At 38.8% G+C, this 26,900-nt stretch overlaps 2 protein-coding genes across 2 annotated transcripts; one reads left to right on the top strand and one right to left on the bottom strand.

Annotated features, from left to right (window-relative positions):
- Positions 1–1,684: 1,684 nt before the first annotated feature.
- Positions 1,685–24,157, bottom strand: LOC141764493 (vascular cell adhesion protein 1-like). The gene is made up of 8 exons (XM_074629777.1): positions 23,942–24,157; positions 23,209–23,478; positions 22,745–23,077; positions 21,708–21,962; positions 4,725–4,997; positions 4,277–4,606; positions 2,626–2,883; positions 1,685–2,403 (listed from the first exon to the last, which is right to left on the bottom strand). The coding sequence occupies exons 1-8, from the start codon at positions 24,012–24,014 to the stop codon at positions 2,225–2,227; spliced, it is 1,971 nt and encodes a 656-aa protein (XP_074485878.1). The 5' UTR covers positions 24,015–24,157; the 3' UTR covers positions 1,685–2,224.
- LOC141765386 (kelch-like protein 10) lies at positions 8,306–13,102 on the top strand. Its single transcript, XM_074631441.1, has 5 exons — positions 8,306–8,449; positions 9,588–10,074; positions 10,651–11,247; positions 11,470–11,619; positions 12,740–13,102. Exons 1-5 carry the CDS (start codon positions 8,331–8,333, stop codon positions 13,100–13,102), a joined length of 1,716 nt encoding a protein of 571 aa, XP_074487542.1. The 5' UTR covers positions 8,306–8,330.
- Positions 24,158–26,900: the final 2,743 nt, after the last annotated feature.

Genomic DNA, 26,900 nt, shown 5'->3' with positions numbered 1-26,900 from the left:
AACTGCCTCCATTTAATATTCTTCTATGTATATTCAACTGCCTTAAATACAATAGAATATCAATAAAAGTGTCTGGGATGCATCTCATTGCACAAAAAGATCATTTATTTACAATTTTTAAAATAAACATGGTCAAAGCTTATACAATATTTCCTTATTTGAGTTCCAGTGCGCAGTTCATTATTATACAGTTTTTGCTTACATGAATTCCTCTTTTTCAGTGTCACTAAGCGAGCGCATTATTACAACACACACACATACACACAAATATAGCCACACGACGAATGCATGCACACGGAAACTGTTGCTCTAGCTGCGGTCAGGCACAAGCTTTCAGTGGTTTAACATAGCTGTGAAGTTCAATGTGAGCATTTTCACACAGTATTTAAGCTTTATATATACAGTACATCTCTAAAGACTAAGTTATGAAGTCCTTTGTAGTAACACAACCGAAATACAACAGAGAGAAATAGTAAAACAGCATATTTAACAGCTGTACTGGATGTTTCAGTAAAATGTGGCCAAATAAGCACCACATAATATTGACTTGTGAAATGGGGAACCTATAGTTCAACTTGTTCACAAGTTCCCTTGGCAAACTGTTTTGTTTTTTTATTTGATTGTTCTAATTTACTATTTCACTTATTACAAAGAAATGTATATATAAACCAGGCTACTTTCACTTTTGAGTCTTGCATAAATCAATTTACATTAATAGCCTGTGCTCATTTAATAGATAACTTATACATTTCTTAATATCAAACAATCAGTATACTAGAATGTAAAATTTTCTCTTTCACCACTCTACATCCATAATCAATACACTATAACTCTGCATAAAACTGCAGCTGGAATTGGTCTTACAACTGATATTTTATATTCACATATGTGTGTGCTTTAGGACAACGCACATGAATCAACATTTCTGTAAATGTGCCAGAGTTAGCAAGCCAGCTACTTTTCAACTGCAGTCTTTGACAGGACTTAAAAACCAATGAAGTGACAGTTTATGAAACAGAGGACATGTGAAATGCTGAAATGATGACAATGGCAACAAAAGCAGCACTTTTAACTTTACAGAGATATTAAAAATGTTTGTAGTAATGAAATAAGCTTATAGCTGTATACATCTCTCCTTAATACGTGTAACTCTGTGCATCTGTCTTAAGAAGTTGTAGTTGTATTGCCTAAACCTAAAGAATCCTTTTTGTTTGTGTTCAAAACGTGACATTTCAATCAGTTATACATGTTTGAACGTGTTGCTTTTAAATTTTACTTTCACTTTTACAACGTAGTAGGCGTAGTAGGCCCCTAATGACCCACATCTATGGTGCTTAGAGAGACTGATAATGCCTATTTAATGGCCTGATGACAGTCGAATCGGGTAACACTGTGTAACACTGTAACGCCGTGTAACTTAATATTCTGCGAACACAGCAGTTGGGTATAAGAGAGCTAGTGACTTGTTCCATTCAGTATTTAGGTTAACACAAGTTGAAACTTGACTCAAACTCCTTTTTATTATTTGAGGCATTTTATGTCATTAGTGAGGGAGAAAGAGACGCAACAAATGTCCATACACTAGAGGTGTGACGATTCACTCAGCTCACGATACGATACACGATACACGATACACGATACACGATACACGATACACGATACACGATACACGATACACGATATTGGGTTCACGATCTCGATACGATACAATATTTTAACGCGCTGTTAGCCGCCGAGCCAACGCGCTGTGCTTGTGTAAACAGCAGCGGTGGATGAGAGACAGCGGACAGAGCAGATCGAAATGTTGCTTTCCTCCATGTTTAACCGTTTCATCGTGTTTATGCTTGTTGAACAGGTGTAATAACAAAGTTTTATTGCACTTAGCAACGAGCGTAGCGTCAACTCGTCTCTCCACCGCGGCCTCTCTGATCAGCTGTTCACTGACTGCGCTGTGTGTGTGTTGATGTGTGTGGAGCTCCGACAGAGAAGCTGCGGCCGTGCGTTACGATTGTTTGGTTCAATTTCGGCGAGGGCAGACCAGATTTTACTGAGCATGAGTTGTACCCCGAGAGGCTGCAGCTTCAGCCCCGGAGCCCCATATGTACGAAGTACCTATAATGCTCTGATATCGCGATCCAGTTTTTCGTCCCGACAATGCATTTCGTCGCACGATATTTCGTCACACCCCTACCATAGGCTACACATTTTCATCAGGCCGCAGACTTTACTCTACAGTTGGCAGGGAAGAGTGTCGTAAGTGCGAACACAAAACATCCTTCAGCCTCAGGTTGTACTCTCCCGTTCGATTGTGTTTGTAGTAAGAGCTGTATCCAATTCCGACCAAGATGACAGCCAGAACAAAAGCTGCTACTATCACACATATAATGATTGCCATGTTGTTTCCTGCAGAGAGTTGGGTGAGGGGGATGGGTAAAGAGAAAAAAGAACAGAGAATATCTCACGTCAAACCAAAAACCAAAAACCACAATGAACATCCTTCTTGATGTCACGTGTGTTAGCATCAATTCTCAACTGCTGTGAGAAAGCAGCATGTGAAAGCAAAGAGTGGTTGCACTAACTTTCCAGTAACAGTCATAACCCTGAAGACTGGACAGTAAAACTCACCTTGGACATCCACGTCAAACGTCACAGTGACAGCCCCTAGGTCGTTTTTGACAGAACAGGTGTACAGCCCTTTATCTGCAGAAGTTACAGAGTTGATGGTGAGAACGCTGCTCTCGGAGGGGGGTGGGATGTTTGATGGGAGTTTCCAGGTGTACGAGGGGCTGGGGTTTCCCACAGCCGAGCAATTCAGATGTAGAGGGTTTCCTTCCGGTAAGGTGATTGGATCTGGATGTAATGACCCCTCTAGATGAGGCACATCTGTGTGTTGATTGGGGAAGAAATACAACACATCATTACAGTAACAAGGGAACATTTTTTTTAAATTTAAACTGAAAGTCCATTGATGTAGATATAAGACACATTGTGTAGAGAAGTGGTGGAAAGTACCGTCCTAACAGGCTGTTGTACTCCACTTTCAGTTTCTGCTACTACTCCAAAACATAGAGGAAAATATTTCATCTTTTAATCCACCACCTTTATTTACAGGAACAGCTGTAGCTATAATAATAATAATAGTTCCTTTGCAGATTGGTGTTTTATGTATGAAACATATGATCATCTTACTGTATAGAGTGCTACAGGAATGAGTCCTAAAACCCAGCAATGAGTTAGCATTTTAGCACTTTTGGTTCCCTCGTCTTGAAGTCAATGGGTTTTTACATAGATTCCTGAAATAAGGTCTGTGGTTAACACAAGCTTACAAGATTTTAATGTTTTGTTCTATGACATAAAAATACATCAATAAATACCCCACTCATGAATTTTGAAGCCTTTATGTGTCTTATAAAAGGCGGTTGCTAACAAGTGGCTAAATGAGACTACTAAACGCCGACTCGTCCGCCTTTACAGCCTCGTTGTGTATACTCACGCTCATGTGACTGTGGTGTTTGTTTATAGCCTAACGTTAGCTTTTTACTTCTGGCGATAGCATTCACACTTCACAAATCATAAAAGTGGTGTTCATTAGTGAAGATTATCTTGCTGAACAAAACATGTACGTATCATAAACGTTTCCCACAGAGCTTATTTTCACTTTGTTCAGAGAAGTTAGAGTCACTGAGCTCAGGGGGCGACTCCTCTGGTTGCAAAAAGAAGTCTGATTGTATAAAGTCTATGAGAAAATGACCCTACTACTCACTTGATTTATTACCTCAGTAAACATTGTAAACATGAGTTTATGGTCTCAATCACCAGTTTCAAGTCTTCTTCAATACAGCATGATGTTCATTTAGTAAATTATGGACCTATTTAGAGGCAAATAGACCATAAAGGAGGGGATGCTTTAGGACGTGGCTACCTTGTGATTGACAGGTCACTACCACGGCGTTATCCGGTTTTGGAGTTATCCGTGTTTCCGTCTTACAACTTTAACCCTTTCACAGTGTGTTTTCAGTTTATGAACAATTTTGGTATTTTGAAATACACTATAAAAGTATAAGAGGGGGACTGTGGAGTCTGGTGATAATTATCTGTGGATTCATCACTACAAGCGACCCCTTTCACTTTCAAGTATTGATGTGATATATTGCTAATAAAAAATATAGATTAGTGCAGCTTTTAGTAACAGATCAAAAAACTTATTCTTTGCAAAAGAGACCAACATGATAACCAAGGGTGTCCAGGTGCATTGATGTTTTCTTGTCAGACTCACAGTACACAATGGCGGTTATGTTTTGTGACATCAACACTGGAGGGAGCTGTGGTCCTTCTGGTCCCAGTTCTAGCTTTGCATCACACCAGTATTGGGCTCCATCATCTTCTTTACTCGGGTTGATGTTCAGAGTGAAGATCTCAGTCACTGGTTTCCTCACTGGATTGTTGGACTGTTGTTGACCCAGTGCTGTCTGTCCTCTGTAGAAGGTCACTGTGAGGTTTTGAACAGGAGCCACATCCTGTACTGTACACTGCAGAGTGTACTGGTGACCCTCAAACATCGGCTCAGTGAGATTAACAAAGCTGATGGACACATTATCAGGAGGCTCTGTGGAGACGAACAGAGAGACAGATACACAATCTAAACTTCTACCCAAGACGTTTTATTACTCAATTAGATTTTAAATGTTTAAACCATAACTAGCAACAGTATTTTGTTTACTTACGGTAGACAGTAATAGGCAGGTAGGTACAACACTGGTCATTAGTAGTATCATTATTATAATAGCAAATGGGAGATGAGCCCCATTCAGTCAGTCTGTCAACCCTCCATGAAACCGTGGTTCCATTTATTGTCGTGTCTCCCACAGGGCTTTCCACTTCAAATATGTTGCCGAGGCAAGCATGCTGACACACAGAGCAGCTGGCAGAGGCTGGGTCACCGAACTTCACTACCAGTCTGGATGGAGTGAATACGGGTTTATCTGCACAGTTTTCATCTGTAACACAGAAAAAGGTTGTGATTTTAAAACAGTTTGATGTAAAATTAGCAATCAGATTCAGATGTGCATGTCAAACATTTCACATTTCACACACACCAAATGTCAATAAGTACTATATACTGTATCGTATAACAGTGTATTTATATTTTTCCTAAATAGAATGGCTATCTCTCCTTAAGTACTGGTATGGTATGTTGCACACACTCCAAAAGATATTTTAATTTTACAATATGTAGTTATGTTTTTTGAATCAACATATATTTGCATTTCTAGTCAATCACTGAATAAATCAATATGATTATAGGTTAACTTAATTAAGACTATGGTCTGTGGTTATTCTCCTGTGATTACAACAGTTCAAACCAGTTTTTTTAAGATATTGAGTGTCACATTTTCACTTTTAGAACAGTAGTCTAGCAGTGGGTGAGTGAATATAGCCAACTAGCCTACTCCAAATTCAAATGTGCTTAATTTGCAAGACCATATTTATAATATGTACAGTAGGTACTGCCACAGCATGTCCAAAGTTCACAATGGCATACTATTCAGAATGTGAGAAGAGGGATAACAAATGGTTTGTTCATTACTACACCACTATCCACAGAGGCTAATACATATAATGCATCACAACCACATTACTATAGCCTACTACAGTACATATAGTAAACAATAAGGAAAGAAAATCAAACAAATAATTAAAAAATGAAAGAATATGATAAGATAAGATTTTTTTAATAAATTAGTTGAAGCAATAACTGCCATGTTTCAGCACATCTGATTAGATAGATAGATAGATAGATAGATAGATAGATAGATAGATAGATAGATAGATAGATAGATAGATAGATAGATAGATAGATAGATAGATGTACTTTATTGATCCCAAATTGGGAAATTATTGTTACAGCAGCAGGTTATCCAGGCAATGCACCTGAACAGTAAATAAAATGTACATATCAACACTAGAGAAATATATCTATAGAATACACAATATAAAGAACATTGGAATACACTATAAATATACCAGATTACTACAACTAGCATTAAAAAAAATCAACATAGAATAACCTACTATATATACATTAGCAAAGTGTGCAAGTTACAATGTTTGTTCTGAAATAAAAAATAACGGAGGTTGTGCAAATGTAGATGTGTTTAATTCAACAGCAAGAACAGAATGGAGTTTGGTTGAGACAGAAACTATAAAGCTTAGAGGTCTCTGTTAGACACATGTGAGGTGTTGTAGAGGGTTATTGGACAGGAAAGAGTTACTCTAGCGGTCCTTGTGATAAATAGGCTACAAGTGCTGTAAACATTAAACATAACATTAATAACAACAACTATAAGCTGTGTTATATATGATGGCATCTATGTAAAAACGCCTCACTAACAATAAGAGTTATCACTAAGGCAGATAATAACCACTTTTATAGACAGACTAGTCAGAAAAACTTACCACAACTGGACACTCGGAAGTCCTGCAGACAATTCATCAAAGAAACCACCAAAAATATGTAACAGAAAAACATTGTATCCAGTAGGTCTTGTAGCCAAATGATATGTCCGGTAATAAAAAGCCCCAAAGCCCTAGCAAAGCACCTTATTTTCCCTGGAAGAAGAGGGAAAGAGCTCGGAGACACTTCTGTCTCTCTCGTAGTCTACCAGCATACTGAAGGCTTCCCCTGTTACGTCATTGCTTAAAACATGGTAAGTAAGCGAAATTGAAACTAGTCAGGCAATTTTGGGAAATTCCGGTATTGTCAGTAGAGGATGACAGATACTCATCATGACCATGAGTCAACTCATCTGATACTCATCATGACCCTGAGTCAACTCATCATAGTAGACTATATATAGTCTACTATAATTATAGTCTACTATGATGATATACATACCAGTAATCTGCACACAAGCAACAGAGCTGGATATTTAGGCAGACCTTTTTTTTTTATTGGTGGAATTTGGTGGAGGAATTTCAATCCGAAAAAATACTTCCCTTATCTCCTTCCTGCAAGCAGTTCCTCCCTTTGGGGGAAAGTCATTCTCTGATTCTGCTTTCAAATGTTCAGATTGCACAACTTTTGGTAAGCTTTTACCCTCTCTCCCACATAAATATCAATCTCAGTTCCTTCCCTTCATACTCCAGATTCCCAACTGTTTTCTCATTTTTAACTTCACATATTTTTAGTCCTCTCTGACCTCTGACCCCCCTCCCCCACAACATGCTTGGCAGGACTCCCTATCAGTGGGCCAGATATTTTAATGGCACTTGGTGTTAGGATAAGTGCAGCAGTGCCACACGACTGGAATAGAAAACAATCAGGGAACTGTGATGTTTTTATAACTTTTTTCAACATACTTTCTATGACTTTTTTTCGACATACTATACTATGACTTTTTTATGACTTTTCTTTTTTACATTCTATACTATGACTTTTTTCGACAGACTACTTTTATAATTTTTTTCGACATACTATACTATGACTATTTTCAACATACCATATTATGACTTTTTTTAACACTTTTTCGACAGACTATACTATGATTACTTTCATAATTTATTTCGACATAATATATTATGACTTTTTCGACATACTGTACTGTGACTATTTTTACAACTTTTTTCGACATACCATACTATGACTTTTTTATGACTTTTATTTTTTACATTCTATACAATGACTTTTTTCGACAGACTATTTTTATAATTTTTTTGGACATACTATATTATGACTTTTTCGACATACTGTATGTGACTATTTTTACAACTTTTTTTGACATAGTATACTATGACTTTCTTATGACATTTTTAGACTACTATCCTTTGATTTTTTTATGACTTTTTTTGACACACTATACTATGACTTTTTTATAAAGTTTTTCAACATACTATACTATGACTTTTTTACAACATACTATACTATGACTTTATTTCGACATACTATACTATGGCTTTTTTCAACATACTATACTATGACTTTTATGACTTTTTTTCAACACACTATACTATGACCTTTTTTTTACTTTTTTCGAAAAGAAAGAAAAATATATTTTAGCCACCTAAAAAAACAAACTTGATTACACGGATGAATGTGCATTACAGGAAGAAGTCAGGAGATTACTCTGCCCATTCTGTAAATTAACTTTTTATTCTATAGAATTAGTCGTTGGAATGGAGCCTGCTGATTCTGAGGTATCATAATGGTCCCTTCTAGAATCCCGTCGTCACCTCTGTGCAGAAGCAGAAGTTTCACACAGAACCAGATAGTCAGGAGAGAAACCTGCACCTTAGATATCAAGATTAAAAAATCCTCATACTGAAAAGCAAAGATGCCTGTGTATAACGAGCTCCGTCTGGAGCAACAGCTTTGTGACGCAGTGATCAGAGTGGACAAGGTTGAATTTCACGTGCACAAGATCATCCTCTGCAATTGCAGCTCATACTTCAAGTGAGTTGGTTTGTGGGTTGGCCACTAATTTCTTTAACGCATTAACACAATTGATCTTTCGGAGATTGTAGCGGGCTCAGTTTTAAAGCTAGAGGGAAGATAATGGTATCATATGAAAGCTAAGGAATCAATTGGTACCAACCATGTCATACTAGCTTGTAGTGAAGGAGGTTAAATAACGCTCCAAATGTGTATGTATATTTTGTCAAGCAAAAACTGGCATGGCAATTTTCAAAGGGGTCCCTTGACCTCTGACCTCATGATATCTGAAGTGTCATTTTCGCTCATGTATTTGAACATTTCTGCATACTGGGGCCTAAATAGTCTTGGAATCACAGAAATTGGGTATGACAGTAAAGCCGAGACTCTTGTGGATTAAATGAGCCCAATTGTTAGCCACCATATAATTGTAGTGAGATCATTTTTTAAACTTAACCTCACTATATAAAATGACCTGTGGTGACCTCTAGGATAATCACAGCCTCTTGAAACTGTATAACCACAAACTAGAGACCTAGAGCATTCAGAGGATGGATGGCTTTCCTAGGTATATTCGCAATACGGGAGCAGTTTGCAGAACAGAAGTGCTCGCCATCCAATCGCCCAAAAATGCGATTCTTGCAGAAATCTCCAAATGTCAAAAGTTTTTGATACCAAATCACAGCATGGCTTTTTCTATGGTGTTCCTCAAGGTCTTGGTGTCTTGACATAAGTAAGCATGGGAATGGCCATAATATATTTCTATCATAATTTTTTCTAAGCCCTTATACAATTCGTTAAATTTTTTTTCTGATTTATGACTAGAACAACTTGACACACAGTACTGAGCTGCATGTCAAATGAATCTTCAGATACTATGTACAATGATGATGTACACCACTTCTATGTGACATATACGGCTGACCTGCTATCTCCCCCTAAAGATACCCTGTCCCCTCTGAAAAAAAGACAAAAATAGGTTTATGTGTGTCTCTAAGGGTTAATGCACTTGCATTTGTTTTCTGTTAGTCACATCTGTTCTGAAAAGTGCAATATGGGGTTTATATTTATATTATTATTCTATGAAGTGTGAATATGAAGGGAAAACGTGGACCACTTTATTTTCAAACCCTTGTTTTGCTTCCTTCCTGCCTCACAGAGCGCTCTTCACTCACTGGTCAAACTCAGGCAGTCGGGACTTTGACATCCCCAATGTGTCAGTTGACATGATGAAGCTCATCATTGACTTTGCCTACACTGACTCTGTTCCTGTAACGCAAGACAATGTACAAGAGCTTTTTGTAGCAGCAGACCAGTTCAATATAATGGGCATCGTACAAGTCTGCTGCTCCTTTCTGGAGGAGCAGCTGACCCCCCAGAACTGCATCGGCATCTGGTGGTTCACAGGCGTCTATTACACCCCTGAAATGAACCACAAGGCCTTCCTTTTCATGCTGAATCACTTTGAGGAGGTTGCTGCCACCTCAGAAGACTTCCTGCTGCTCTCTGCGCAGGATCTTGTTAAAATCATTGATAAGGACCAACTCAATGTGAAGCAGGAGGAAACAGTGTTTGAGGCCATCCTTCGCTGGATCGCCCATGCAAGTGAGGAACGCAGAGATTACATCCCTCTGCTTTTGACTAACGTAAGTGAAAGATGACGAACAATTCGTCAGCCGCTACTACATTAACTTTTGATTTGCATATTTCACATCCTGCTAAAGGTGTTAAGAATACAACAGTGTGATCAGGGCTGTCAAAACCCCCTTAGTAAAGTCGGTACAGTCAAGGCCAGATGTAAAGGGGACAAAATCAAAACTGAGACCAAGTCATATTGAGTCCTATTCTAGACCAGGCAATAAATTGTGTTCCTGTCTTTACAAATGCAAAATGCTTAATGGGTTTATTAAGATTAAGAGAAATGTAGATATATCTATGAGAGCTCTGTATGAAACCCTTTCCAACTATTGTAGGATTCTGATGAATCTATGAATAGAAGTATGAGATATGTTATGAGATGCACCGGGCTTTCCATTATCTACAATGTTTAGATATGAAGTGTCATATGTTTGTCATTTCTGTACTGCAATTTCTTGTTACTTAAAGGCCAACGTATGCTAATACAATATATCTTTGATAAGCTAAAATCGGCCATGTCAATATTGGTTGGGCTATATTTTAGACTATTTAATTCCAACTTCTGTCCTCATGTCTCTGTGTAGGTCAGGCTGGCTTTAATGAGTCCAGGATACTTGAAAGGCTGTGTGAGCAACAACGAACTGGCGAGGGCAAGCGAAGAGTGTCGACTCATTCTCAACAGAACCCTGCAAGCCATGCTTGACCAACAAACAAAGAGGTTCTCTGGCTTGGTCCGCCCACGACTGCCCACTGCCATTCTGTTTGCCGTTGGGGGCTGGAGCGGCCGCAGTCCCACCAATGCCATCGAGGCGTACGATGTCCGTGCTGACCGCTGGGTCAATGTAACAAACAATGCGGAGGCTCCACGGGCCTACCACGGCTTGGTTTTCCTCGATGGATCAGTTTACTGTGTCGGTGGCTTTGACAGAGTTGAACTAAACTCTGTGCACAGGTTTGACCTGGGCACGCACACCTGGCATGAGGTGTCACAAATGCACGTAAGCCGCTGCTATGTCAGCGTAACTGTGTTGGACGGGTGTATATATGCCTTGGGAGGTTATGATGGACGTGAGCAACTCAGAACTGCTGAGCGCTATCAGCCCGGAATCAACCAATGGACTTTTATTGCCACCATGCACGAGCAGAGGAGCGGCGCCAGCTGCACAACCCTCCATGGCAAGGTGAGTGGAGCTAAAGAGCAGCTCTGAATAATTCAGAAAGCTCTGTGTGAGAGCAGGGAGAGCACAGAAGTTGCACATCTCTAGCTTGACTAAAGAAAAACAAAGTTTAAATTGAACAAAAATCCCCATATAATTTAACTATGCAACTTGCTAGTTTGATCCCCAAAGGTGTGGAAATAAGTCTAGAAATTACTTCTAAATTAATTCTTTAATTCTCTCCAGGTGTACATTTGCGGTGGCGTCACTTGGAGCGAGTGCCTGTCATCAGCTGAATGTTACAACCCAGAGACCGACCAGTGGACACTGATCGCCTCCATGGGCAACAGGCGCAGTGGAATTGGGGTCATCGCCTATGCAGACCATGTCTTTGCAGTAAGCACATTGAACAATGCTGATAGTCACATAACACAGAAACACACAGAGACACAAAGGCGCGAAAGTATGTTGCTGGCAGAGGTTTCAATTAGATTAACACATGTCATTGAAAGCCAGAGAAACATTGTAGATAATGGAAAGCCTGGTGCATCTCATACTGGTGCTAAAGGGTGCCCTGTGCGGTGGTATCACACACACTGAAGGCCGTGATAAAGCCGCAGTATTTGACGCTCTGGGAATGAGAACGGGCTGGATAATCCAGTAATTGTTTATGTCATTTTTCAACTGTTCTCAAGTGTGAAGGTTTGCTGCTTTTCTTTGTTTTCCACGATATTAAACTGAATATCTTATTTTATAATATATTATAGTTTATAAGTTTTGGTCGGATCAAACAACGAACATTTGAATTTTTCAAATTGTGCTTTGGGAAATTGCAATGGACATTATTCACTGTAATATTTTATAGACTAAACTATCAATTAAGAAAATAATCAGCAGACTGATCAATAATGAAAATAATTGTTAGTTACTGCCCTACATACAGTAATGCAGTGAATAGATGCAGTGTGTCTCATATCCTCATGACACACTGCCTTTTTGTTGTCCCATCAGACAAAGTGTTTTTTGTAGTTAGCTGCGTCTTATTATTTCATTTGTTGCTAGGCAACCACCAAATGAGCGTTACCGTATCTCAAACTATGAACTGTGTGCGACCGAAATAGTTAATAGTGCAGTTTAAACTATTGAAAACTTAACCGAAATCTCAAGTAGGCTACCGCACTAATTTGCCTCCTGCTGTTTTCTGTTCAGACCATGGAAACTCTGGTTGGTAAACTATAAATAGCTCTGGGTATCCAGCAAAAGTCACCATGATGAGAAAAAATGCTGATAAAGTTGATTGCTTTTCCGCTCTGAGTTGAATTTTTTTCAACTCGAGGCGTTCAGGGAGCTCAGCAACGCAAAAGCAGCGTGCAAAATGCTTCATTGAACAACAATTACAAAAAGCCAACCCAGGCTGCTAAAACACACTCTGTCTGATCGGGCCTCACAAGAGAACAAAACAGAAAAATAGTAGTAGTAGTGGTCCCGACTTCATATTTCACCTTTTCTGTTAAAGGTTGGCGGTTTCAGTGGAACCAGCTTTCTGCAGACTGCTGAGAAGTACAACCCAAACACTAACACCTGGGACGATGTGCCCTCCATGCTGAGCTCCCGCAGTAACTTCGGCATTGCAGTGATCGATGACCGTCTCTTTGTGGTCGGGGGCTTCAACGGCTTAACCACCACCCATGACGTTGAGTGCTTTGATGTCAAAACTGGTGTGTGGTCTAAGGTGCATGACATGGCGGTCTCCCGCAGCACCCCGAGCTGCTGCGTGGTGTACGGACTCCCCAACTTGGCCGAGTACGCTGCCCGTCATCACTGCCCACAACTGTCCAACGTGGAGGAGGATGAAGTGGAATGTTCCACCTGGCTATGAGCTGTTTTGTTTTGTAAATAAATGTTAATAAATGTCTCTATGAATCCACCTACATGCAGTGCTACTGTCACTCGAAATGGACTTGCAGTTATATAGCGCGTTTCTAGTCTTCCGACCGCTCAAAGCGCTTTACACTACATGTCAGCATTCACCCATTCACATACACATTCATACACTGATGACAGAGGCTGCTAAGGTGCCCTCTTTGTCCATCATGATCTAATCTAAATACTCATTCACACACCGATAAGCAATTTGGGGTTGAGTGTCTTGCTCAAGGACACATCGACATGTGACCAGAGGAGCCAGGGATTTAACCACCGACCTTCCGATTGGTGGACGCCCTGCTCTAGACTCTGAGCCACAGCCGCCCAGTTATGGGACCACTAACTGGCCCCTGTGACCTTTGACCTACCCGTTGAACGGTGATCCTAATGGCATCTGCAAGATTTCACAGACCGTAGGAGGAAAACAACCAATCAGAGCCAAGCTGGAGCCTTGCCGTCTCAGAGCAGCTGTCAATCACTGCCATCAAACGGTCAAACTAGGCAGCGCTGATCAAATATGAATCAATATTGTGTTACTGTAATGCCTATTTCTCGCCTCAAATGTTTTCAGAAACATCTTGTAGTGTACTGTTTAGCTGTAAAATGAGAAAGTTTGTGACCCGGCAGCCATGTTGAGATCAGTTGAGGAAATACCAAGCACCGCCCACAAGCCGGAGTTTGACCGTTTGATCGGTGTTCGCAAGTGATTGACAGCTGCCGCCGTTGAATGAACAGCCAATAGGAACGCTCTCCCTCTGAAATGACCTCTGATTGGCCAAATCTTCCATCACGGGCTAGATTTTTTTGAAAGCCTGAAAACAGAGCCATGAAGAGGAGCAGAAGTCTGGTTATCTCTCAGAACACTTGAATTACTACTACTCTACTCTTGTACTCTCTACTATTTGGATGTTGTCTATTTTATTTTATTTTATGTATGTTTATTATTGGAAATCCATTAACAACACAAAACAATGACAATATTGTCCAGAAACCCTCACAGGAGCTGCATTTAGCATAAAAAATATGCTCAATTCATAACATGGCAAACTCAAGCCCAACAGACAACAGCAGCTGGTTTTTCACTTTGTTTTTTGCATGTAGCCTATTAAACAAACAAGAAATGACGTGTTAATTAGTGACCTTTAGAGGGGCTATCTGACTATAGGGAATGTGAATCGCGGAGCATTCTGAGGCGCGTCGCCATTTTTGGAGGGTAGCGCACAGAGCTTCATTTTTAGCGTTGTTTCTACTCTTAGCTTTTTGTATATATTAAACAAACAAGATGTAACATGTTAATTAGTGACCTTTAGAGGGGCTGGTTGACTATTCCATTCAAGAGCCAGGCTAGCGGTTTCCCCCTGATTCGAGTCTTTAAGATAAGATAAGCCAACTGGTTGCTGGCTGTGACGTTGGCTTCATTTTTAGCAATGGTTTTAAACTTTGGTTTTTAAACAAACAAGATGTAACATGTTAATTAGTGACCTTTAGAGGGGCTGGTTGACTATTCAGTCAGAGAGCTAGGCTAGCAGTTTCCAGTCTTTATTCTAAGCTAAGCTAACTGGTTGTGACATTAGTTTCATGTTAGCGTTTATTTTACACTTTGGTTTTTGTAAACAATCAAGATTTAACATGTGACCTTTAGAGGAGCTGGTTGACTATTCAGTTAGAGAGCCAGGCTGGCTGATTCCAGTCTTTATGCAAAGTAAGCTAACTGGCTGCTGGCTGTGACCATTTTCGCATTGTATTTACACTTTTTTGTTTTTGTATATATGAAACAGAAAGGATAAAAATATGTTAACTAGAAAATGCCTTTCCTGCTGAAAATGCATGGGAATGCTGACAGCTGAAATTTAATGCAAAGCATTGCTGAAAATGCAGAAATGGGAAATGACTTGCCTAAAAATGTTAAAGCTCAAATGCATTGCATTGCACTGCTGTAAACCCTAGAAGATGAAATGCACAGCTGGCAGAGTTGGAAGCTGAACTGCATTAGCTAAAGAAGCTGAGAGCTGAAATACATTGCTAGAAAAGCTGGAAGCGAAACTGTAATAATAAGTGGTAAATTTGAATTTCCTGAATAGGCGGAAAGAAGAAATGCTTTGTATGTATATCAGACAGATGAACTGCATTGCTAAACACAAACAGAGACAGAGAGAGAGAGAGAGAGAGAGAGAGCGAGAGAGAGAGAGAAAGAGAGAGAGAGAGAGAGAGAGAGAGAGTAGTATTTGGGTGAAATGAACCTTTAAAATCTATAAGTTGTTACACAGAAAGTGGTATTTGGGTGGAAAGTAGCAGTAGGAGTTGTAGTAATAGTAGTAGTAGTAGTAGTAGAAGTAGTAGCAGAAGGAGCAGGAGCAGTAGTAGTAGTAAGAGTAGTAGTAGTAGTAGTAGTAGTAGTCGAGGCAGTAGGAACAGCTACAGGAGCAGTAGTAATAGTAGCAGTAGTGGTAGCAGTAACATCACTGGTAGTAGTAGTAGTAGTAGCAGTAACAGTAGTAGTAATAGTAGTAGTAATAGTAGTAGCGGTAGTAGTAGTAGTAGTAGTAGTAGTAGTAGCAAAAGCAGCAGTAGTAGTAGTATTAGTAGTAGTAGTAGTAGCAGAAGGAGCAGCAGCTGTAGCAGTAGTAGTAGAATCAGTAGGAACAGAAGCAGTAGTAGTAGCAGCAGCAGCAACAGTAGTAGTAGGCCTATTAGTAATAGTTTGTAGTAGTAGTAGCAGCTAGAACTTTTAAAACTGTTTGTCGTTAGACAAAATATAGTAGATAGAGTTACTCTATAGAGATTTCATTTCGAAAAAAAAACTTGTCCTGAGTTCCCTGTTAAGATACAGTTACCTTCTGTGTGTGTGTGTGTGTGTGTGTGTGTGTGTGTTAGTCAGCCTGCTCCGATTGGCTGATGTGAATCAGCTGTCTAGCAGCAATCAAACGTTGCCGTGGTGATGGCCACTGCACTCTCAGTGAGACAGTTTATAATAGGAGTCAACCAGAGACATACATGTCATAAAAGTGTCTCTCAGACAAAAACCGTGAGTCCAATCGGCAAAATAATGTCATCATCAGAGAGAAGCGTCTCTGCCGAACGCATTGATGTCATTTTTTTGTGTGTGGAGTCAAAAATGGGATCATGGGAGCAGGATAGAAAAGTGCCATTGTCAACTTTCTGTCAGACAGTTCCCGTCTGATTTAACATTGCTCTCTATGGAGCAGCTTGTTGGACTTACTCTCACTTTTGGGACCCTAGAGACAAATGTGTGAGTCTGACTGCTTCCATAGCTACATGACTGCGACCGGCACAAAATTTCCTACAATTTGATGAAAAAATGATCTATTAAGAGTGAAAATTGTGGGCTACGGAGCAATTTGTTCGGAAAAATTTCAAAAGATTTCAAAGCTTTCCCGCACTCTAACGATGATGTCACACACTCTAGCCCTTAACGACCCACGCAATACACACCCATTATAAAATCTGAAATGGTCTAAAAAATTTCATAAAACATAAACTGCGATAAATGAAAAACTGTCAAAGTTATCAATAAGCTGAATCATAGCTTAATAGTTCAAAGACTTGTAACCCGTTTAAAGTTTAAATGAAGTCTGTAGCTGAAAGTATGCGGAAGCAGTAGCATTTCAAAGTGGAGTAGGTTTAAGAGGATTTGAAGATTTTCTCCATTGAGTTACATTGTAACAAAAAATGTGGAAAAAGCTTAATATTTTAAAAAGTATAAATAGTTGAAACAAGTCAAGATATAGCACTAATGTCCTTAAAGAGCTGAATATTTTGATAGTTGAACGGTTTCTGTAACTGAAAGTATGCAGGACTAGTTAAAGGCCAAAAAACATACGGAACAAATAGTTGAAGAAGTTGAATAAACCTTAGAAGATCAATACTGGGAATTAGTGACCTTTAGAGGGGCTGGTTGACTATAGTTACAGAGCCAGAGGAATTCCTCCTGTATGTGCAAAGCTAACTGCTGGCTCTGAGCTGAATAACGTGGGAATATGCTACAGTACCTCAGCTGTTTAACAGGTTCAACAGGCAGTTAAAACTCCACGGTTAACCTCAATGTCTTTTGTCTGTCATTAGGCTCCTCATTGACCTTATTAAGCTTGTTCCTGCATGTTCTTGGGTGAAGGTTGGGCATGAATTCCAGCCAACAGTGATGATTTATTTTGAACAGGAGACGGGGAGCCATAACAGTTTGACAGATAACATCAACAGAGACGGGCTGAGCCAGGACCTGGACCTGGATGTGTTTGACTCCTATATCTCCCCCGGTTTCATGTGAATTACACCTCTCTGGTTAAAGTCAGTTATAGATTTCCTTAATGTGAATATGTTGTATCCATATTTTATACATTGGCATGAAAGTAAAAAGTTTGTGGATATAGATTTTTACTTTATGTCCACAGCATGCTATTCACCTACATTGTGAAATGCACTCGAAAGTATTTATAACCAGTTTCCAGTTCTGTAAAGTTCAGTAAACAGAAGTGAAATATAGAAGTAAATGCAGATCAGCTGAGGTTTTTTGAGAGGTGGTTGACCTTACACAAGTCCTACAAGGGGGGTTTTCATAAGAAGTGTTACTAAACTTCCCCATCTGAAGTGGAAAAAACACGACGACCGTCACAAGTGTGTCATTCAATGAAGTCATGTACTTTAGTCATAAGTGTTGTGTGTTGCACAGAAAGAGAATGATTAACTTTAAAAGGGAAAGATGTTTCACCAACTTAACCAGGAACTGATGTTTCTTGTTTTCTTGAGAACAACTGAAAATTTCCCTCCCGTACAGTATTTTGCATGGTAATGTACATCTTCACATGACATTTATAAAGAAAGAATTCATTAATGACTGCTTACAATGACCTACTCAGGTCTAACTGGTTGCTATATTGTTAATTTGATTTGATAAATATTTATTTATTTATTAATGCATTTATTACTAATTCTACATCTAGTTTTTAAAGTGTCTAGCCTTTGAATGTTTTTAGTTGAGTGATTAACAGTATTGTTCCTTTCTTTTCTATCTACTGGGTGTGTGTGCCTGTTGATCTGGGTGGCGAGCTACTGCATAAAATTTCCCTTACATGTCACGACCGGTGAATTCCTGCAACAAAGGGAAGAGGACTCAAATACAAATAAACACCAGGTAAGCAGGTAGGATAAAGGGAAACGCTTACAGGTTGGCAACAGGATGGCAGTACTACAAACAAACGAAAAGCAAAAGCAACAGATCAGGTATAGGAGTTCAGATGGCTGGAAAGCAAAGGCATAAGAAACATTGACAATCCGTCAAGGAGCAGGTGGAGATGGGCTGGTATAATACTGTGTGGGGTAACTGGGGAATGAAGCCAAAATGGCTCAATTGCCGAGTGATAATGTAACCGGATCTTCCGGCGATCTTCTGCATCTATTGGGCCCATAGAGCAGACGCAGTAGCGTTTCCTTTAACTCCGCCTCCCAGCCCTCGGACTGGTGGTCATTCAGGAGGAGGAGAAATAACTCTGGATTCAGCTATTAGTGCATTTTACAACTTTTAGGACCTAATGATTTAAATAACGGCTATTAGAGTGTTCGTACTGGGAAGTTGATTTACCAAAAAAGAAAAGAAATATCCGCTGATTTACAGGCGTCTCTTTCCCAATATGAGTCTATGGGAAAAGAAATTTTTGGGCTCAATGGCATCACCTGACGGACACAGAAGTTGTAGTACCACCGTTTGGCCACTACAAACATTTGCTTCAAAGCCCGGCGCTCTTCCTGGGGCTTGGTGTGGGATTGCTATGGTGGCCAACGCGAAACCGCAAATGGCCCTCTCTGGAGCCAGTTGTTTTAAGCGTAGAGTGCTTAGAGTACCAGAATGAGGGAAGTAAGTGGTGAAGCGAGAGAGAGAGAGAGAGAGAGAGAGAGCGGCGGCGACGACGGGAGCGAGTAACGTTATCGGCTCCCGCCCAAAAAAGGAAAAGTAGTAAGTAAGTTAACAGTGTTTGGTTTGTCCATTCTGGGCTACTGTTGAAACATGGTGGTGCAACATGGCAGACTTTGTAGATATAAAAGTCTCATTCTAAGGTAACAAAAACACATGGATTCTTATTATCAGGTGATTATACACTAAAGAAAACATACTCATTAATATTCCATTTCTGCCAATAGATCCCCCTAATTGTTACCCACTAGTCATTTAAGATTACAAAATGTTATTGTATAGTTTGCCTATAAGTATGACAGGTTCTTCTTCTTAAATCTTAATTTCCACACAATAGCAGAGCCTTTAAAAAGTATTCCTCGCTGCATTTCACTCCATGTATTGCTTACGTAAGACATAAAACCGCTGAATCCTTGAATCATCATTACCTCATTTATCCCTAAAGTGACTAATAACAGTTCCAGAGTACTGGACAAGAGGGTTGAGGTTTGTGCTAGTTACAACCTGCCCATATAGCATTTCCCCCTGAATTCACATATAATATTCAAATATATTTCTCAGTGTTTAGTTATTAAGTTATTTAAAGGTATCAATAACTTTTCACAATATAACACACACCTCGTTCATTCCTTAATAAAGAAATCAGAAAACTCAACTTTAGGTGTGATTATGGATATTGTTTTAATTTGACCTCGGTGTCTTAGTTACATCTCTGGTTCTTACAGAGAGGCAGGAAAGATCATTTTAAAAACTGCTCATCATTTAGTGGTAAAACATCAGTATTACATTTATTGACACTTTTAAACAACGTTTTTAGCCATGCTAGCTGCGTTGCTCGAGATAAAATATATCCACTCTAACTCATCAATTATTACAGCATTATATGTGTATGCATTTGCAGAAAAGCAAAAAAAAAAACATAATTGAAACACTGCTCACTTACAAGCCAATGCCCTCTAGTGGTTAAATACCAGTGATACATTGTTACAAGTGATTCATGTTTTCAATATGTTTAGAGAACTGATTGTATTGACATCAGATGTGAGCGATATAGGACATGAATAAAATAACTTTTATTCTCCAAATATATTAGTGTCAAAAATATTACATGCTAATGTTTTAGAAACAAACCTCCTCTTATGTTCTCTGGGAATGAACTCAAACCAGAGCAGAGAATAAAAGCATTAAACACATTATGAACCCGTGAAGCTGTATGCTGGTACTACTGTCCGGTACGGTTGTTGTCATTGTGGCTGCTGTGGTTGTTGTAGTGGTTGTAGTGGTTGTGGTGGTTGTAGTGGTTGTGGTGGGTGTGGTTGAGGTGGTTGTTGTGGTGGGTGTTGTTGTTGTCGGCAGTGTGGTTGAGGTTAAACCTAAGGACAAATAGACATTCAGTCGATCAGCATCTTTAAAAGAAGGACTGACATCAACCACGTTTCTTCTTTTGTAAGTCTTTTGGAACTTTTGACTGCAGTGTATTGTATCACCTACCACATTATCATATTTAGATTCATGTTGCTGGTGACATAATACCGAAACTGTCAAAAGGCAGTAAAAGGGTCATCAAATGTTATTACATGGCTGTGTTGAATACTTGATTCTGATTGGTCAATCACAGTGTTCTGCGGTCTGTAATTTCTTTATAGCAGACCGTTGCTATGTATAACAGACCGTTGCTATGGGCGCAGTTCTGATGTCGGACTTCAGTAAGTAGCTGTGTAATAATCGGGATAATGTACAGCTAGCGGGTCATTGTTGTGAAAGAATCCCCTTCAGGGGTCGGGGTCGGGGTTTCTTTCACAACAATGACTGTACATTATCCCTTACGAAGCCTTCTAGATAATTAGAACGGACTGTAAAAATAAACATACATTTTAAAACTTTTTTTCAGTTGGTTAAAATGAGAAAATGTTTTTATTTAATTCCTTGACCTCAAGTCAATTGATAAAATGAATTAAAACTTAATTTAAGATTACATTTTTGCACATGGTTAATAATTTATCTATTCAACACTTCCCGATTTCCTCACCACATTTAAAATGTTCCTCATTCCTTGCGCTCTACACACACAGATCTTCATCATATAAAAATGAGGAAAATTAGAAATGTGGTGAAGAAAAGGGGAAGGGTTGTTTGGGGAAAATTGGAAATACATGAAAGATGAAATGTGTGGTAAGACAAAACAAAACAAAACAAAAATAAAAATAAAACGAAACTGCAAAAGACAAATAGCAGAATAAAATGAATTCTGTTTTATTTTATTTTACTAAATCATAGGAGGTTAAAAGGAAGGTATATTTCTGTTTAAACTCAAGTAACAGTATTATTTATTGGTGTATTATTAGTCATGTAATAATTTCTTCCAGGCTTTTGTCAGCTTTGGGGCTCCACACAGGAGCTGCTCCATGCTTACATGAATTAAGCATTTAGCAATTTAAACAACTACCATAAGTTTGCTTTTTAAGTCTAACAAATGAATTATTAAGAATATCCACATTTGCAGATGATGACGATAGTAACCAAGGCAACTCCTGCTGTCAGGGCGTTTTAAATGAGCATGTAGTTGACTGCAAAGAGAGTCGAATCAGAGATTTATGTAAAGAAAGAAAGAACAGTTTAAGTTTGAACTCACCTTGGACAACCACGTTGAACTTCACAGTGACATTCCCCACGTCGTTGCTGACAGAACAGATATACTGTCCTTCATCTGAAGAATTTACAGAGTTGATGTTGAGAACGCTGCCATCGAGGGGTGAAAGGTGAGCTGATGGGAGCGTCCAGGTGTACGAGGGAGTGGGGTTTCCCACAGCAGAGCAGCTCAGCTGTAGAGGCTTTCCTTCTGTGACGGTGATTGGATCTGGATGTGATGACGCCAGCTGAGGCTTATCTGTGTGTTGATTGAGGAGGAAGAGATGGAGAGAAATACAACACATGCTATTAATGCAAAAAGCAAACAAGAACACACTCACGCACATACTCACGCACACACACACACACAGACACACACAAATGTACACATACTGTATATATACATACACATGTACTGTATACTGTACATATACATATATATATGTATACACACACATACATATACACATATACAGTATATACATACACATGTACACATACATATGTATATATGTATATATACATATACTGTATATATATACATACATATATATATATACATACACACATACATATATATATATATATACATATATATATACATATACATACTTTTATATATACACATACAGTATATATACATATATATACATATATACATATACATATATATACATACATATACTTATATATACATACATATATACATATATACATACATATATACATATATATACATACATATACATAGATATATATACATGCATATTTATATATACATACATATACATACATTTATAAATATATATACATATACATATATATATATACACATATACATACATATATACATATACATACATACATATATATATATATATATATACATACATATACACGTATATACACACACACACACACACACGTATATATACACATACAAACTTATGTGTTAACGGGTTTGTTTTTTGCATAACAGCAGGGTTTTAGTACTTCGCTCAACACAAATTTTAGGTGTGTTAATTTTCTTGTCGGACTCACAGAGGACGATGGCGTAGATGTTTTGTGACATCACCACTGGATGGAGCTGTGGTCCTTCAGGTCCCAGTTCTAGCTTTGCTTCACACCAGAACTGGGCTCCATCATCTTCTTTACTCGTGGTGAAGTTCAGAGTGAAGATCTCAGTCACTGGTTTCTTCTCTGTGTTATTCTTGGACTGTTGTTGACCCAGTGCTGTCTGTCCTCTGTAGAAGGTCACTATGAGGTTTTGAATAGGAGCCACATCCTGTACTGTACACTGCAGAGTGTACTGGTGACCCTCAAACATCGGCCCAGTGAGATCAACAAAGCTGATGGACACATTATCAGGAGGCTCTGTGGAGACAAACAGAGACAGACACACATTCAGTAACAACGGGAAAGAATTTAAACTTCCTAAATGTACCTATGTTGTTAGATTGTAAATGATTAAACCATCACTAGCAACAGTTTTTTTGTTTACTTACGGTAGACAGTAATAGGCAGTTTGGTACAACACTGGTCATCAGTAGCATCATTATAATAGCACATGGGAGATGAGCCCCATTCAGTCAGTCTGTCAACCCTCCATGAAACCGTGGTTCCATTTGTTGTCACGTCTCCCAAAGGGCTTTCCACATTAAATAAGTTGCCGAGGCAAGCATGCTGACACACAGAGCAGCTGGCAGAGGTTGGGTCACCAAACTTCACTACCAGTCTGGATGGAGTGAATACGGGTTTATCTGCACAGTTTTCATCTGTAACACATTAGACAATATTGATTTAAACAGCTCAATGTTAAGTTAGCAATCAGATACTTTTAAAGCACTTAAATCTGTCATTCCATAGAAAAAAAAGCTTTCATACATTCCAATATCACATCATGTAATTATGTTCTATATGTTTTTATTTATCCAAGATATTTGCTTGTTCCTGATCAATAATACTAAAATACAGAAGGATGAATGCCACAAAAAGAACAAATGTGTTTTCACGATAAAGCACTAGACAGAAAATGTAAAAACATAAGAAACTAGCAAATCCTTTCATAATAAAGTATGTCTTGAGTTGTAAAGGTGCTTCTGAGAATTCAACAGAAAAAGTATATATTTTGGAACAACCAGTACAGATCATCATAAGAAGTCATAATCTAATGTACACAGTCTGATGACAATAAAGTCCTTTCTGAGGCAAACTACAGATGGAAAACTCTTCACTTACCACAACTGGACACGAGGAAGCTGCACAGGAAACTCATCAAAGAAACAACCAAAAGAATGAAACGGAAAAACATTATCCCCAGTTATTTTCTTGTAAGAGAAATAATAAAAATCGTCGAACATAAAACCCAAAGGTGGTCAGTAAGTGAATGCGTCCACTCCGTTTTTTGGTTTTCTTTTGTAGTCGAACAATGTTGGCAGCGCAGCCTGTTTTTCACACGCCACACATCCTCTCCAAATGAAAATATTGTAGCCTATCAGTGGTATCGCACTGTTACAGGTCTTCAGAGGACATCCCCCTTTCCTACACTAGATTCATTTCAAAGGAACTTGAGTGTTATATTATCTTTACTCTACTGACTGCTATGACTCTTCTTTTTGAAGCCTTATAAAGAAATTAAATAAATCTAAAATAGACCAACGTTTATTTAGTTTAAATTAGTTACAAATTGGGGCAGTCAACTTGAGGCCAATCCAAGGAGAACTGTCAGAAAAACCACGTTGACGTAATCAAGAACTTGCAGCATAAACCAGAAAAACATAGGATATGATACATCTTCAGTCACATTAGAGAAAGAATCCACAAAATACAAATCTATATCTACAACTAATACTTCAATTCAATATTTAAAGGGATAGTTGGGATTTTTTGAAGTGGGGTTGTATGAGCTACTTAACCATAGTCAGTGTGTTACCTACAGTAGATGACGGTCGGCCCCCGGTTTGGAGAAACAGACAGGAGTACCAGCCAGCAGGGGAGCAAAGCAATGTTCTGCTGTGGACGGGGGCAGCAGCTAAACATTTTAGCCACTATCTAAGAAAATATCAGTTTAAGTGTATGCTATATTTAGAATATATTCACCGCTTTACCTTGCTGTCAGACAGCCCTTTCCAACGGGGAACTGAAGCCGTTATCTATGCTCTTTTCAAAGGCAAAAAAACAGTAATTTTACCTCACAAAAAACACAAGTTGCCGCTGCCTTGATCAGTTAGTTTGTTTGTGTCATTGTGACCGTAACGCCAACTGTCATCTACTGTAGGTAATACACTGACTATGGATAAGTACCTCATACAACCTCACTTCAAAACACCTGAACTATTCCTGTAAGGTCAAATAAAGAAAGCTAAATTGTTTAAATTGTGTTCAATGGTTCGGGTTCCACAAACAAAACTCCATTCACCTCCAAATCTAAATCTAAAAAATCAACAAAAAAAAATGGGTTTTTGAATTTGGGTTACAGACTCTTGAAAGCAAAGGTTTTAATGTATTGGTGTTTTTCCATTGGCACTTTTGGCCATGCTGTGTCAAATCATGTATTTGGGTAAACCTCTGTATTATTAATCTAAGGCCTATTCAATTAGTGGCCTGGGGGCCTTTGATCATTTATAAATCTGAAAAATGTATTTAAAAAAATAATAATAATAATTTCTTCCAATAGGAGTGTTTATTCCTGTTCATCAACGTTACCACTCACGCTACTGACGCTGTTACGGACTGTTAAAAGCAATATTTTGCTTATGTTTAAATAACCTGCTAACAAACATTCTGAGTTTATGAGGGTTTATATATTGTTTGATTATTAGAAGATCAACAATAATTAAAAGGATCTTAACGCAACATTGTGTTTATCAAAACAACAACTTAATAAGATTATAAAGGTGTATTGTTTTCACAGTTAAATTCCTAGCTTTGCAGATCAGACATAGGAAATGTAAATGTCTGACCCCTTGGCACGTCACGGGTTTTTCAAATCCGGCCCTTTTAAAGAAGTAATTGATCTAAGGAAATGTTTGGATGACGGGCTTGGAGAGAACACCGGAGCAGTTTAGCACCACCCTTCCTCACATGCCACTCTGGGTAATTGTGTAAGTTTAGGACCACTACTGAACTAGTAACCATACATACAGACATACGATCTGTGCACATAATATCTGAAGGCCTATAGGTAGGTGGAACCAAAACCAAAAGTTTGGAGCTTCAGGTCGACAGGAAGTTTTGTGCTCATAAATGAAACAGATTTGAGAGCAGAGCTGTAAGCAAACATTCCTCAACTTCCCGGTGATCTTTATCGCTCAGTTTCCTGAGAGCCCTCCCAAGAATACTGGGCACAAGTCTCTCATCTATTCTTCACCAGTGCTTATACCCTACTGCATTCATTTTTTCCAAATTAGTTTTTTGCTTGAATAGAAAGTGATGTCATGCAGTATCTGACTTCAACTAACTTTACAAGCGTTCAGGAAATTGTAGGACACTGTATGTCAGAGATTACAAAACCATCTGAACCGCTAAATTAGGCTACTTGACTACAAAAACAAGCTCTGCAGTATTTAGCAACAAAACTTCCTCGGTTGCCATTTTACATGTAGGGAGAGTGCTGTATAAAAGTGGACTCAAGCTACACAATTTTAGCCCTTCCTTTGGCCAAATTGGCCTCACTCCTTTTACCAAGTTACTGTATTTGTAAAGTGATTTGTTATTCAAATATCAATGTGTTTAAGCTCTTTAACTCTCTGTACATACAGAGGCAAATGTATTAACATTTTAGTTTTGAGATATTTAGCTTGGTTTCCACCAAATGTTCCCGGGACTTTTAGTACCTGGAACTACTTTTCAAGGAACTAAAATGTTCCTTCAGCCCACTGTTGTCTGCGTTTCCACTGTAGGTCTAAATACCTGCTACATGGTAGGAGGGCTGCTGGTGGTCGCAGCGGTAAACACACTGCAGCTTGCGGTTCAGTGTTTCATCTAAAATATAAAATACACGTTGGAAAAAAATAAAAGTTGCAACAATATATACTGCTGCCCGTTGGATGCAATGAATGAAATGCAGAGCGTCTGTCTCCACAGTAAATCATCTGTTGAGTGTCTGATGGTTATTTATTTGTGCTTTGGAACATAAACCCGTCGCCAGATCAAATCGGCCCCCAAGTATCGTGATAGTATCGAATCGAGAGATGAG

This window comes from Sebastes fasciatus, chromosome 3 (assembly GCF_043250625.1).
Source record: "Sebastes fasciatus isolate fSebFas1 chromosome 3, fSebFas1.pri, whole genome shotgun sequence".
NCBI lineage: Eukaryota > Metazoa > Chordata > Actinopteri > Perciformes > Sebastidae > Sebastes > Sebastes fasciatus.
This window is presented reverse-complemented; position numbering and strand designations above follow the sequence as displayed.